The sequence below is a fragment of the Falco peregrinus genome, chromosome 2 (assembly GCF_023634155.1).
Source record: "Falco peregrinus isolate bFalPer1 chromosome 2, bFalPer1.pri, whole genome shotgun sequence".
NCBI lineage: Eukaryota > Metazoa > Chordata > Aves > Falconiformes > Falconidae > Falco > Falco peregrinus.
In genome coordinates, this window is record NC_073722.1 from 54,456,812 (window position 1) to 54,472,529 (window position 15,718).

Here is a 15,718-nt window from a genome sequence, read left to right on the forward strand (position 1 = left end):
GTTACATTCCAAACAATGCAAAGCATACTGTCTTTGTAGCCAGTTCTAAACCATCTTTCTCATACTTTTTTTTTATTTCTTCCTAGGGACCAACTGCATATGTATTAACTTTGGAACAAAGCCAATATGTAATCTGGAATCCCAGTACTGGATGTTTTTATGGGCAGTATGATACTTTCTGCCCCTTACAAAATGTGTACTGTCTGATCAGCTGTGATAATGTAAGTGTACCTAGTCTTGTCGCAGTTCTATACACTAAGAGCTGGTAACTTGGTATTTTTCTTTACCTTATACATGATTCGTTCATTAATGTAACTATGTTTAGGCTGTCATGTTAGTGATTTTATTTAATCTTAAGTAGGCTTTTCAGCTACTTTAAATACTTAAATTAAGAAAGATTTCTTTTTTAAGCAGCATTTAGGTGGATCATGATTCTCATTTGTAATAGTTTTCATTACTGGGTTCTACTTACCTATTTTCCAACTTGGATAGCCTAAGTTTATCACTGTTTAGCTGAGGCATAGTAATTCAGCAAAGCTAATAGTTACATTTAATCTGCAAACTGAAAAATGAAGCACACTGGAAGTGGTCACTTGAGTTGCATACATAACGGAAGGCACAGCCCTGAATGGTTCAGTGTGCAGAACACAGAGCTGGCACTACAAGGCACAAAAACCGCATTGATTTTCTGCCTGGTGTTAAGTCCTCCTATTTATCTGCGATAAAATACAAGTAATACTAGTGCACGTTCATGCAATATTATTCATTGTGCGGCTGGAAACCCTCTGTGAGACAGCACGGGGGGAGAGGAGAGAAGGTGTTGTAAGAGCTGCACAGCTCTGGGCAAGTGAATCAAAAGCCACAGAACTGGGCACAGCTGCAGCAGAAACCCTGGGCAGGTTCCTGACTTGGCTGGAAGCAAACCCTCACAGCTTCTGGGGCCCTGACAGCAAGGCAGAGACGTGGGAAAGATCGAAGGCGAGTTTAAAACCAGAGTGAAAAGAAAGAGAACCCTAGGTTTTATTTGAATGAACTGGAAGTTAAGTTTAGACGTTTATGCCTCAAGGTTTTTTTGAAACACTATAAGGAAACAGTGAGTCAGGCTTGCATTTTGTACTGAAACACAGCAAACGTTATTTTCTGTGTTGAAAACATACCTGGAAAAGTAATTTGAAGTGTCATACATTGTAAGTTTTGGTTTTCGGTCTTCTGGCGTTTTATTCTAAACACAAATCCTGACTTTGGATGAGAATTTAATATTCTAAAGTATATTTATTTTTAAAGTGTCAGTTCTGTCATTGAAAGCATTCTGGGAAACGGTTGAGTTGGTTTGGGTGGGTGGTTTTGGTGGGGGTTTTTTTGTAGTACTAAACTTACAGTTAAGAAAAACATAATCTAATGGCTGGAAGAAGCAACTAAAGACTTCTGCACTGACAAGCTTATCAGCTAACCTAGAACTACAGAGCTCAACCATGTCTTTCAAGGCAACACATTCCAGTCTAGATGTGACTCTGAGCAGGTGTGCTGCTAGCAGAGTGATAGCACTTCATTCATATCCAACCCCGGAAAAAACAGCTATGTTGTGTCACATAGGCTGTACGCAGAACGATCAGTTACAAAAGGTCACTATTAATTGGTACATTTTTCAGCCTTAGCAGTAGTTATTTAAAGGTTGTTTTGAACAAGAAGCCTACAATGCTTGCATGCTTCAGACTAAGATCAAACACAAACCAAACTGAACGTCTGTAAAGAAGGGGCATGCAAGAAATAGGTTCCTCTTGATGATAAAACACATGGAGGAGCCATGTGTATTTGCAATAGCTGCTTATATTCTGCATTGTAAGACTGAAATAGCAGCGGTGCTGGAGGTGCAGCAGGCCACCAGGTATCACAGCTGCACAGCGCTGGGCTGGTAGAAGAATTTTGCCAGAATTCAGAAAATACTTGTGTAGCAATCCAGAGGGGTGGAAGTGCAGCTCAGGACAGCTGAAGAAACTCTAGAGTATATGGTAACCCAACACTGTGCAATGATGAAGCGATGGTAAAGGCAGAAAGTTCCTGAAATCATAAAAACTGCCATGGTGCACAGTAGATGAGGCACTGAGAAGGAGATACAGGAGAACAAGATTCAGCTGGAAGAGTTGCCAACTGCAGACGGTACTTCTGTTCATACCCTGGTCTCCACCCGTACTCAGAAGCACAAGGCCAGCAGCATCCCTTTTGATGCAAGAATGCAGAAGTTGCACATCAGCTGTGACTATACAAGATTGCCTTGTTCCGCATCAACTCATACTGGTAGTTGCCACAGGTCAAGATTATATAGTATTGTACTGCCGTGGAAGTGGAATGTGTTCCATAGCTGAGATTATATATGCCGATGGTTAAAACATACTTGCTTTCTTGTAGATTTGGTTTAATATGCAAGAGTATGATGCCCCAGTATGGATAAATTTTGACATCAGCAGAACAAAACACTGGAAGTCTTTCTTTTCAAGAAGCTTGCCATACCCTGGTCTCCACAGTGTTCAGGTACTAATGGATCCATTACCAAGTCATTTTGAGAGGTTGAGAGATCACAGACTTAGTATAAAGAAGCAGAGACTTAAGTTCTTTGGACATCTGTGGTAAAAAATATTTATGTAATAGCATTGGATTTAAAAAAATTTTCCCAGGTATTCCTTAAAAAAAAAAAACAAAAAAAACCCAAATACTTTGCAGTATTCATTTTTATACAGATTGAATGCACAGCTGTTGTCCTCTCACTATTCATGTAAGAGTAAGACCTCAGGACAACAGTGAAGTAAATAGGACAAATCTTTAACACAAGCATACCTAAAGTAGTAGCTTGGTACTATAAAGGAAATGCCAACTTTTATCTTACAGCCAGAAAGGCGTTATTTCAAGCTGTATGCACATTCTTAGTAAACAAACAGTAATTTTTCTAGTTCATCACAGCTATAAGCAGTTGAAGTTTACCAGGGAAAAAAACCCAAACCACAGCACGATACACAAACATCTAGTTAATGTTTTATCATGTCTCTACTAAATCTGTTATTTTAGCATAATTGTGAACTCATGCAAGTACCATCATGCAAGTACGTAACTTTAGTTACGTTGTACAGCTAGAAAAGATTGCACATTTTAATATTTGTTTTATTTGTTGCAAGCCTGAAGAATTGGTTTATCAGCATTCAGACAAGGCTGCTGCAGTGGAACTACAAGCCAGGTAATTCTATCTCCAGAACAAATGCTGTCAGTACTGATCACTCGAGGTATGAATATGCTCCATCCTAAGAACCTGCTCTGAATGCTAGGAATTGGGGGACAGCCTAAAAAAAAACCCCAAAAAATCAGGAGCTGTAGTTCATAGGACTTTTTTTAATTCTCTGTAATAAAAGACTGCCAGATAGAACGAACTGATCAATCATTGCTTTACCATTTCTTAATAAGCAAAATGCTGGAGAGGGATGAGAGGAGAGGGTGTAACCTGAGATTGGTTGTAAGCCCCTGGCCTCTCATTCTGCTGCTGACCATGCAGGCACCATATAGCTATGTCAGCATTGCTTTTTGGTAGCGGTAAATTAACTGAGGTCATTTCTGTGCCCCCATAATCTATACTAAGTGCATTAATGGAGATCAGTTCAGATGCCCAGTTAAATACTAGGACTGTAATAATCAGTCTCTTTATTGCAGAATTGAAAAAATATTAAAAGAGAAGATTATGGAATGGAGACCAAGGCACCTAACTCGTTGGAACAGATACTGCACCTCTACCTTACGTAACTTTTTGCCGCTGCTGGAACAAAACCAAGGCAAAAATGTAGAAGACGACCATCAGGCAGAGCTCCAAAAGCAGCTAGGAGATTACAGGGTACAGTTGTGAACATGTATGTCTTGTGCATAGAACTAGGATTCTAATCTAAATGCCTAGGATTTAGTATCACAGCTCTGTGATACAGAAGAGCATCCTAGGCTACTTATTTCCTCTACTACCAAAAAAACACAAGAGTTTTTATACCAAAGATAAACCAATGTAACATTTACAAAGTGAAGGAGTGAGAATATATTTTATTTCATTTGTAGATGTTGAAGATAAAAACTTTGGTGAACATAAAGCTAAGAATGTGAAGATAAACTGGCTGCACTGGTCTTGCAGTATTGCTGTAACACAACAGTCACTACTTCCAACGCACGGAAGTGCAGTCTCCTAGCACTGGCTGCTTACGGGTTGATTGGTGCATTAGCTCTCAGGGCTGGTCAGCAAGAACCTGGCACTCATGCCAAGTAGTGCTACACAGTCTACTTACAGGTGTAAGAGCCCACACTTCAGTTCTCTGCTCTCTGCTCCACTCCATTTAAAAGACAGATTACTTAAGTGTTCCCTGCAGCCACCAGTGTACTCCTCTGTTCTTCCTCCAGGCTATTCTCAAGGTTAGGTCCTTCTGCTCTTCTGGTAAAACACACAAGGTGGCAATACTGTACACAACTATAGCAACACTCAAAGTGAGCTGAGGTTTCAGTTCCTGTTGAACTTAGCGTATGGGCAGGAGACATTTGCCACCTCAAATCCCTAGCCAGTGCAGACAGGAAAACACAATGAATAAGACCAGTTAACAGCATAACTTTGCTGCTTTTCTGCCTCTTATGTGTTCATTAATGTAACTTTATTTTAGTTGATTTCTAAACACCTTTACTCCAAACTTAACCCAGACCAAAGAGGAAAAGTGTCAGAAGCTTGCCTGAAGTATATGAGATCAGGAGGTGGTATTACAATACAAAATATGCTTTTTTTATTGCATCTCCCCAGGCCAGCAATAGAAAAAGATAAATTTACATGCACAGTAAACCAGATTTTTAAAACTAGATATTTGTTCAGGTGCCTTTACTTTTTCTTACCTTATGTGTTTTTCCCTTTCTTTTCCCCAGGTCTCCGGATTTCCTATTCATATGCCATTTTCTGAAGTAAGACCTTTAATAGAAGCTGTACACAGCACTGGAGTTCATACAATTGATATTTCCAATGTTGAATTTGCTCTAGCCGTGTATATTCATGCTTATCCCCAAAATATTCTCTCTGTATGGATTTATGTTGCTTCACTTGTTCGAAATAGGTAGTATAGACCAGTCAGAATACCTGAAGAAATTTGCTTATGTAGGGGTAAATATAACAGATTTCTCCCACTGCTGCTTTGAGGTAGCCCAAGGATTTTAAAAACCACGTGACAACCTGATTTTTAGTAGCTGCAAACACATGAGCTTTAGTCACCCTGCAACCACTGAAGATACTAACGTATTACTGTTAAGGAAGAGACTGACAGCTTAAAGTTCCAGTACTAATAGGTGGGGTTTATACACTATTTTAAAGCTCCCCGTGGCACATGTCACTCCTAAAAGCATTACATGTGTCCAGTGTGATGGTGATACAGTGACAGTGCAGAGTAAAACGGTAGAGTTCAGCCGCCTTATCTTCAGGTGAAAGCTGGTTCCTGGAATTGTGCCTTGAAGACTATGTTTTTAGCTAGTCACTTTATTTTACCTACAGACCTTCTTCAAAGACACTGGCAAATACAAATACTTAACAGTTTTCCAGTACCTTAATTCCTGAATCAAGATCAGGACTGTTTATCCATAAACAAATTTTATGCACCAAGGAGCCGTCAAGTGAAGGCCATACTTCAATTTTTAAGAGGCTTCTTCATCTGCTATTCTATGCTTAGCATCTGTATAATGCTAGCACCATTTAGAGGTGTAAAACAATGTTTTCTTTAGAAGTTAAAGACAAAAGTATTTAATAAATATTTATACCAAAACTTAAGTGGAGGCAAATTCATTTTATAGAAGACTTCAAACCACTTTAAGGATTTCATACTCCATCTGCAAGTTACCCTAGTAAAAGATTATTGAAAGAACAGCTTAGTACAAATCAAATTTGCATATTAGTATCAAAATAGTGGTGTTAACTGTTAATATCAATATAAATACACTGCATTTACTGCAGTTATCTTGCTAATCAAACTCTTTCAAGTGAAAGTGATCGTGTGGTGAGCTTAGGAAGAACAAGCATCAGAATTTACCAAAGTTAAGATTATTCTTGAGCTTAACTCCAAACCAGATTCAGTCCAATGAATTCTAGAACCAAAACCTTTGGCTTAGAGCCTAGGGTTGTTGCCACAGGTTCCGCTCTGTAAACCTCCAGCAGAAAGGAGTAGCTACATTGTCATCACATGATGCCTTGCTGAACAACATTGATGACATCTCCCCAGTTTAGTCCAGCTCACCTTCAGAGAAGGGTGTAGAAGAAACACCATGTAAGCAAACAGAATGTTCTGCAGCCGATTCAGTCCTCCGCTGTCTCCACCAGTCTGCACAGAAACCACCACCTAGCAGCAAGGAGGACCACTAGCTGCACCTTCCCAGCCGCAGAAGCCAGTGTTCTGAAAGGGCAAATACAAGAAGGCCCACTGTGTACCTTGTTACGGCACACATCTTGCCTCAGCACTGTGTGAACAGCCATGTGTCTACTCTAACCTTTGGGCGCTCAAGTAAATTTAATGCATCTTACTTGAAGCAACAGTTGCTGGAATAATGGTATCCTTTTATACCTCTTCTGCAGGCTTCCAGCTGAGCACTATACATTCTGCCTCTAGATCACAGGCAGCTGTTAACCACAAACAGCCAACTCTGCACCAACTCCACATTCACTAGTATTTTTCTTACCTTAATACTCTTCAGTATTGGTGGGAGCAAGATGCTCTCAAAACATGCCTTTTATTGTAGTCTCCACTACACCTGCAAGCTGACTTCCCACACACCCTGACTGCTGTCCTAAATAAATACTACTCAAAAGAATTTATCCAATTACTGAAACAGGTAAGAATGACATATTGCCTGCCTTCAAAATTACACAGGATGGGGGGGAAAAAAAAACCCAACAAAATACCAAACTGCCTGCCTTTATAGAGTTGCCACCTACCCCCCTCCTTTGCCCAGGAAAAAAAGCACCTGCAACTGTGTCGCTCATGAGCAGGTGGCCATTAACCTTTGCAACTTCACAGGGGCTGCAATAGACACTTCCTCTTGCCATAGGCTCTTCCCCTTGCCACCCACACACTCGCACACTACTCATACATAACTCGCTTTGTCTTCCTAGCATGGCTTTCACGTAGCCCAACAATGGATTCTTTGCCTCCCTGCTAGTCTCTGCTGTTTAGTAAGGGGTCTTTTATAAAAATCAAAGCAACAGGGAAAACATCTTGTTGTCCTCCACAGATTTGATATGAATGAAAACTGACTTCCTTGGAAGCTGTTTCAAAAATGCATTTAACACAATCATGGGAACAAAAAAACCCAAAACACCCCCCCACCCCCACATATTGCAAGGTTCACAGCTCTGCAACCACCATATGCCCGCCCACCCACCCACCCTCTGCAGCCTATTGGCATGGTACGCCTGGCTATCACACCTTAAAAGCACATATATTCAACTGCTACATACTTTTTTTTTTGTTGGTGGGAATGTTTTATTTGAGTATGTCTTTCAAGCCCAAATACAAAACCAAATGCAAAAGGAAGGTGGGAATTTCCCTAATTTTGAAATACAAAGAATGACTTCAGGATGAGAGGAAAGGGGAAGAAACAAGGCTCCTAAAGATGTATAACTGTTACCCAAATGCAAACAATACATTTCCAATTCTCTGCAGAGCTTTATGTTGTACTTATGGATTCAAAATAAAAAACCATTCACTTAACACAAAATAATCCAGTAAAGTATATTTAAGTGCCAAACTTGGAAGAAAGTGGCATTAAAAAAAAAAAAAAAAGAATGTTTTCCCATCTTCCCCAAATTAAGTAGAACAAACCCCCATACCCTTCAAACCAAATGAGATTGTGAGATTGTTACAACACTGTACAGTACACTCATAATTAAGATGTTGAAGTTGTGGGCAGGGTCAGGCTAGTATAACAAATCTCACTCCAAAGATTGTTAACACAAGATGCGAACTGTAAGTAAAGTGCATGAAAGGAAGCCTGCTCAGCTAAATGAAGTAGACTGAAAGATCAGAAGTCAGCGGTCATTCGCCAGAGCGGCAGCAGGCCCGAAAACCACACTGCAAATTCTGGCATCCACTGGCGGTTTCAGCATGGGGACCTGCACAAAAACAGAACAAATGTGAAAAGAAGAAAAGGGCCATTTATTTAGATTCAGAATTCTTGAAATCTGGTAATTCAGAAAATGTCTTTTTTTTAAAAAAAAAAATACACTAAACTTCATTCAGCACTGTGACATCTGAAACTCACTCAGTACTATATCACAGTATAAAAACCTCAATTTGAACAGCAATTTTTCAAGAGATTTTTGCTCTGATAGCTTAGTTAGCCCCATGAAGATAACACATTCACAGTGACACAGATGTACAATGAGCAACACTGAATGAGCAAGTTTAATGAGCTCTCACAGCTAGCTTTCGGAACTGAGGTATACTTTCACAATGCATATTTAACTTGTGTTTTTCAAATTCAGATGACTACTTTATGGCATTACCAAAGAAACCATAATCTCCAAAACCATTTCTACTGTACTGGAAGGAGGGTTTTAGCCTGGAAGATTTTTTTTTCTCCATGAATACTTCATGGTTGGCTAGACTTCATGTACTTTCACTGGAAATTCAAGAACTAAGGAGAAAAATCACCTTTAGTATCACTGCAGTTATCAGAAGCCGTGAGGCTAAAAATTAGCCATTCCAAAGAAAGAAAAAGTTACAAGCACAGACAGTACAAACCAACACTGTAATTCTACCCACCTCCACTTACCTTTGTTTACTGTTATCCCTTTAATTTGAAATGTTACAGTGATCATGAGATAAGAAACTATTAGGTTTATTAGTACAGGATTTTATTTCCTGCAGCCATATGCCTGCTTTAGAGACAGAAATATTTACATTCAGGTTGGCTGAACTCTGGCACCCAACATAATTTGGAAGCGGGTTGTTGAGTTAACTAAAGCTGGTAAAGACCTAAACCAGGACAACCCAGATTTCCCCCCCCTCCCCCCCCCCCCTTTGTACTTGAGTCAAATCAAAGAATATATAGAGTGGTTTTAATAGGTTTAGAAAAGACTAGCAAAATCATGTAATGAACTAGGGCACCATGCTATGTCTGGCTTGTTTTTTCCCCTGGAACAGTAATTTAAAGTCATAATTCAATTAACTTCCAAGAACCTGGTGTCTGGAAGTCAGCTTTCTGCTTCATGCCACACACCAATAAGCAATATTCTATAAGGTAATTAAGCTAACATGCATGAGCCTGAATAAAACAAACCTGAAGCTGTAATGGACAATGGTTACAGTATGCAAAATAGTAAACTTTTCGTTTGTCCATAAACTCATTTTCCTTTTCAAATCTTTTTATTCACCTGAACTAAATTTTGATCCTCCAAGTCACTTACGAGCTAGAGTTTGAAAGATTCTTCGTTAAGTCCTTTAAAAAGGAGACTCGATGCTTCTGAATAGCTGGTTTAGCAGAGCATGTTCTGTGCAGCAGTATTTTCCAAGTCGTAGCTGACCTTCCTCATCATTGCCACAGCTAAGCAGCACATCAGTAATTTTGAAGCAACTGTCACATTTCTAGTAGAATGCTTGTTGACAAAATGTACAGAACAACATCCCAAGGAAGGGGATACTCGGTATACTTCAGTATGGTTTACCATCCTTTCCTTGCTCATTTTAGGAATGTTCTTCCTCATGCTCATAACTGCGACATAAAAATTGCCCTTCTAGGTCTGACGAACAATCCATCTAACACTACCTCCGCCCCGGCAACAGCAAGTGTTATCAAGAGAGACGATATAAGCCTACCGTGCATACCTTTTGTGTCTTCCCAGCATTCCCAGCTGTTGGAGTAGGGACATTAGAGTCCATTCCCTTTAGTATTTGTCAGTGGCTCAGTTGTGCATTTGTTTAACCTCTTTTTAAACTCACTGATGCTAACTGCTTCCACAATTCCCCAGAGGACCAAGTTCTAGAAGCTCACTGCATTGTCCATCTGCTTTAAATCAATCACCTACCCACTTCACCTGCTGCCACTGACTCTAATACTGCAGAATTTGGAGTTACTGCTGCACATTCACCTCATCTATGGCTTTCCCAGCTCTGTAAACAGTCATCTACCTTCCAGCCTTCTCATTCCCAAATTGAAACATTCCAGCCTTTCCAGCGGTCCTTGCAAAACAGCTGCTCAGTTCCCTAACTGTTTTTAGTAGAGACCTCTTCTGTATCTTCTGTATCTCCATTACATACACTCCTCAAGATGGGGAGACCAAAACTGCATGCAGTATTCCAAATGTGAGTGCCCCAAAGCTTCCAGGACCATGCAGCAACACCCTCTATCCTGTTTTCAACACCCTGATGATGCATAACATTGGTGGTGGCTTTTTTTGGCTGCTGCTGCAAACAGGAAAGATCTTAGAATTAGCACCGACAGCTGTCTAAAATCATTATCTCCGCACTGCAACTGCCAGCCCTAAATTCAGTTTCATGCAATCACAGTTTGAGTATTCCCAACCACCCAGACATATAATAATACATACAGCTATATTGAAGCTTCCAAGAAGTCCTTCTGGAAATCTTCACCACCAGTATCATTACCTGAGGCAGCCCATTGCCACTCAAAAACTTCGGAATTACTGTGTGCATTTCTTATGCCACAAGAGCAATGGAAACGCTGAATAAGACTGATCACAGCACTGAACTGGGTGGGGGGAGGGGGGAGAATGGGGAGATGTCACCTCCCAGATTCCTGTCCATCCTGAACAGTGAGCATTAAGCCCTGCCCTTTCTTATCCTCAGCTTTCAATGTTTAAATTTAAACCAGTCTTACAGCAACTTAAAATCTCAAAAATGTAGTAAGTAAACTGCATCATCTGAAAAGTTTATAAGTTTATTTCCTAATTTCTTAGGCACTGAACTACAAGTGACAGTAACCACATCACAGTGAAAATTCACCCTTCTTCCTATGCTGCATTTCTTGTCCCATATCTAGTTCTCACACCATCACTAACTTTCCTTTATAGCCTCTGATAAAAAACTCCGATTAAATTAAACATTCAGGATTCAAAACCACACCTTCCCGAAGTCTGCCATCCTGTATTCCTTCTTGGCATATACAGACAATTCCCATAATACGGAATTTTATGCTCTTATTACAAGGTAGTAACGGTCATTAATGGTTGTTTTAACAGCAAGACTAATTGGTTATGACTGACTTCATTTATGTTTTGGCAAATCAACTTATCCCCTTCACAGGTCATTTATCTCCTCTATAAATACCCTAGCCCTCCTTACCTTGTTCTTTTTACATTTGACACAGCAAAATTCAGAAGCCTTCCCTTTTGACAGCAAAAGATACTGTTTTTGTTCCCTGCAACTGACTTTTGGCTGCATCTCTTTGGCTTCCTAATCTCCAGTTTCCCCAGTTTTGCTACTGGTCTCATTTGGACTGGACTTTATTTTCAAACTATCTCTGCTGAAGTTCAAGCAGCCTCCAATATTGCCAAAACCCACTTCCCCCTGCTTCCTTTAGGTTGTATATACAAGGTTTCCAAGTCATCTTACCTCACTGATGCACCAGGTTAAGCAATATGGTAACTGTACACAGTTCCTTTTATACCGTCCAGCAAGTTTCAGCTCTTACCGTGGGGACAAGCTGCTTTCAGAAGGGTCCCTCTCTTTCTACTATGAAGACTTAACTAGTACTAGCAGCAGCGAAGCCAAAATTAAACGCATTTTGGCCTGGTTCACCTCGGAAAGCAAAGTTAAACGAGCCACAGTCTACATTACCGGTTTAGTTACCTCTGAACTGGACTATTGTAATGCTCGTTGCATGCACATCTGATTACTCAGATTCTTCAGGTGATGCAGAATAGAGCTCTGTTTACTCACGATGAGCAGCTCATGTTTTTTCAAATAAAGTACATGTGAACACGTCTTGCAATGTGAGAGGAGTACAGCTATTTGATTACTCTATTTTGTTACATGTACTAAGGTGAAACAAAAATTAGTCAAAATCACCAAAAATACCATTTCACCAGACCAAGACCATGGTGAAAGAACCACTGCAGCTAGGACAACTGGCTGCCATACCACAGCCCTTTAGCCACTTGTTCTAGCTCTTCTTGCCTGTGGCAACAGAAACATTCATGTGGTCTACAGCAAGATGGATCCCTGACCTGTCTAGGAAGAAGAAGAAAAAAAAAAAAGACATTCAGCTACCCTAGTTCTTGTCTATGTTTACCAAGTGGCCATACAAAGATTTATTCTGGCCACAGAAAGGCAGTTAAGAATGAGCTGGAATGTACACAAAGGAGGGAAGGAAACAATTCTTTTTCACAGCCACCAGCAGCAAGCGGCTCCACTGTCAATACTGCGTACCATACTTGATGGCAATGTAACAGAAGTAATGCATTACAACGGAATTACCAAAGTGCTTAATCTGATCACTTTTATCGTAAAAATATATATATACATAAAAAGGTAATAGTAAACTCAACTTTTAATTTAGTAAGTGCTGCTTTAATCAGCCTTTGGTAAAGGTACACTTACAGACCTTTATGAGAGCACCCTGGTTATTTGTAAAATCCCAAAAGAGACCAAACTCGAGTCGGCAACAATGCATTCCCATATAAACCTGCACACAGGAGTCCCTTGATGTTAACTGAAATTGCAAAGCCTGGGCTCCATTGTTGGAAGACAGATCAAACTACGACCGATGGATTTCTAAATGCCAGAAGAAAAGACTGAATCATCAGAATCACCACAACATTATTTCATTAATGCCCTATTTCTTTAATTATAGCACCTGAGGACTACATCATTAAAAAACTCTAGAAACTGAATCATACTTAAAAGCTGTAAAGAGCTACTGGAGCCCCATTTTTCTTATCCTGAAGCTGACAGCACTCCAGGCCTTAAAACTGAGAATGCAGTACGGAGACTGAACAAAGCTGGAAAAAACAGCCCATGGGGAAATATAAACTTCTAAGTGGCAAGAGGTTAACTCAAACATTTAACTCTTCTTACCGAGTTCAGTGTGACCTACAATCAGATGACTTTAATAGCTAAAACACAGCAATTAGGAGGGGTGTATACTGACACATTTGTTTTCAGGTACAGCTGAGGGTTATCTACCTCCAAGTCTCCAGTGTTGAGCAAAACATAGGCAGAGGTCCTAAACATCAGTATGCAAACCAAGAACTGAAGTCATACCAACAGCAAACACAAAATAAATTTGGAAGTGTGCTCTCATGGTCTCTGCTCATAAAAAGTTACATCATTCTACTGCTGGGCAACAGCAGTCTGTGACTCAGACCCAACTGAGTCTGTCTAATCATAGCTGCTCTACCTTTTTAGTAGACTAAAACTAGAACTAAAACTGGTGAGACCACCATGCTTAACGGAACTCTGAAAACGGCAAAAAATACGCCTATCAAACAAATCCAGCAAGCCCTCCACAGCGAAAATCCAGCGAGGTTGTGTGTAAGGCTCTTGTTAGGATCAGTTTTACAGAAAAAAAGAAAATGTATCTAAAAATAGGCTGTAGGTGACAGTAAAGCCCGTATTTATCAACAAACAACAGTTGTATCTTTATTATTTCAAGGACGGCTAACTTCCATGCTGTTGGCTCCATTTTTTGTTCTGCAAGAGCGACGGGTTTTCCAACATGATCCCAGAACATACCTCCTTCCCCAAAAACAATCTCCGATAAGCTGGTGGGCAAAGAAAATTATGAAATTATTCTCTGCATGCTTACAGATCAGTAATCTTTGTGCAGTAATTAATAAGACAATCTGTATGTGCAAAGAAACAAAACTGGCTTCAGGTATGGATTGATTTAAATGAAACAGCTACTGCTTTCCCTACAGTTACTTTAGAAATACTAAATGATATAGAAATAGTTCCAGCTGTCACAGAAGTCCTGCTGCCCACAGAGTGGAATAAGGCATTATTTTCACACTGAAAAGCCCTATCTATCTATCACAACAAAGTCTGAATGAAAATACGAAGTACAGTACCCATATAAAGGTCCAGGGGATTCAGTTATGAAAGGTTATTTCCCACTTCAGAATTCTGCTTAAAACACCCCTTTTAAGTTTTTAATCTACTTCCTTCTTAAAGAAAACAGCCGCAAACTTCTGAGATGCTACCATTTCTCACTAGATGTGGGAAGCCAGGCCGTTACAGCCTCACGCTCCTGTTGATTTCTCTCTACAGGAATAAACTGTTCACCCAAAGGCATGCATGATGCTTTACAGAACCAAGCAGAGCTTATAGGCTCACAGCTTCCAGCAGGCAATAAAAGCAGGGAAATAAAACAGGACAAGCATCAGGACAACTTTACAGAGTAATTCCAAAAAGTATTCTGTTGAAATGTACATTTCTTGAGGATATTATGGAACAGTCAAGCTTTAAAGTGGCAGACTCACACAGAAGATTCTGGCTTTGTAAACTAAGATGACATAGTGTATTTTAGGGACAAAGAGAGAAACAGAAATGACTGAAAGCAAACTAGAACATCAAGTCTGGTATTACTGATAGAAGTGAAAACAGGAAAAATAGCAAGGAATCAGATGTGAAAGGAAAAGACTTTTAACTGATCTTTGAAGGCATCTTTAAACTCAACACAATGCAAAAGGAGAGTCAGTGAAGGATTTTTAAAAAGAAGCCTTGAAATTTTCAGGTTGAAATGGCAGAGGGTTTTTATAAGCTGTATTCTAGATGGAACAGAAGTAACAAAAAGAAGTGTCTCTAAAGAAAAAAGGTCTGTGTCAAAAAGGTGCATAAAATACTGCAAAACTTACGGAAGCAAAATATGGTTTAATACTTTCACTGCTAATATCAGGATCCAATCCAAGTGCATCATATTGTGTCAATTTCAATGGACTGAATACCCAAATGTCAGTATAGACTTACTTGTAGTACCAAACCTCTGGCATCCTGTACCCCTGCTGTTGCTGCATCTCAACGTAGATGCAGATTATTGAGCTGAACACCATGAACTACCAGGGAATATAACTGTTTTACACACAGTTAGGTCTTATAATCCTGTGAACTCAGTTATTATCCTCCTTTTCACTTTCCTTCTGTTGCACTTACCTGTTTTAAATTCACGCATGCAATACAAGTCACACTATGGTTCCCATCTCTAATGCTATGAACACTTACTGGACCTAACGTAACAGACTAAATTCCAGTGTGGTAAACACTGAAGAGACCTTCATCATAAACATATTTTATACATTTTTCCAGATCCTTCTCTAGCTTCGATCCTTCCCTAAGTTACTGACTCAAGCAAAACCAGAAAAACTAAATTACATTTTCCATAAGGACACATAATGGCAGGATCAAAAATATCCTATACCAAAACTACTGCAATATGGGAGGTTTGCATGGCAAAACACAAGTCACTCCTTTCCCAAAAATCACCGCTTTGGTACCAATCTAATGAAGCCTCTGTCTGAAGTTATGACCATAAAGAAAACAAACAACTACATGGTTTACAGAGAGGACATGGGAAGGGCAAGTGTGTACTAGCTTGTGGAGACTTACTTTCTAGCCCATATTACTTACACTAAACAAAAATTATGAGATATATGGTCTAAGAATGCTTTCCTAGGTAAATACAGAACTATACTAGTGTCAAACAAAAAAACCCCAAAAGAACAAAT

General features: G+C 39.7%; 2 protein-coding genes across 5 annotated transcripts in view; one reads left to right on the forward strand and one right to left on the reverse strand.

Annotated features, from left to right (window-relative positions):
- Positions 1–7,860, forward strand: part of CC2D2A (coiled-coil and C2 domain containing 2A) — a 66,402-nt gene extending 58,542 nt beyond the window's left edge. For all 3 annotated transcript variants that reach the window (XM_055798114.1, XM_055798115.1, XM_055798116.1), the window contains 5 exons: positions 87–221; positions 2,407–2,529; positions 3,168–3,226; positions 3,694–3,871; positions 4,927–7,860. In XM_055798114.1, coding sequence (XP_055654089.1) covers positions 87–221; positions 2,407–2,529; positions 3,168–3,226; positions 3,694–3,871; positions 4,927–5,115 — 684 coding nt within the window. In that variant the 3' untranslated portion in view covers positions 5,116–7,860. The remainder of the gene's footprint in view (positions 1–86; positions 222–2,406; positions 2,530–3,167; positions 3,227–3,693; positions 3,872–4,926) is intronic.
- FBXL5 (F-box and leucine rich repeat protein 5) overlaps positions 7,496–15,718 on the reverse strand; it is a 35,679-nt gene continuing 27,456 nt past the window's right edge. Inside the window, exon 11 of one of the 2 annotated variants that reach the window (XM_055798118.1) lies at positions 7,496–8,149. In XM_055798118.1, coding sequence (XP_055654093.1) covers positions 8,073–8,149 — 77 coding nt within the window. In that variant the 3' untranslated portion in view covers positions 7,496–8,072. Of the gene's footprint in view, positions 8,150–8,254; positions 13,760–15,718 lie in introns of those variants that run through there. The other variant, XM_055798117.1, reaches the window with a different exon arrangement.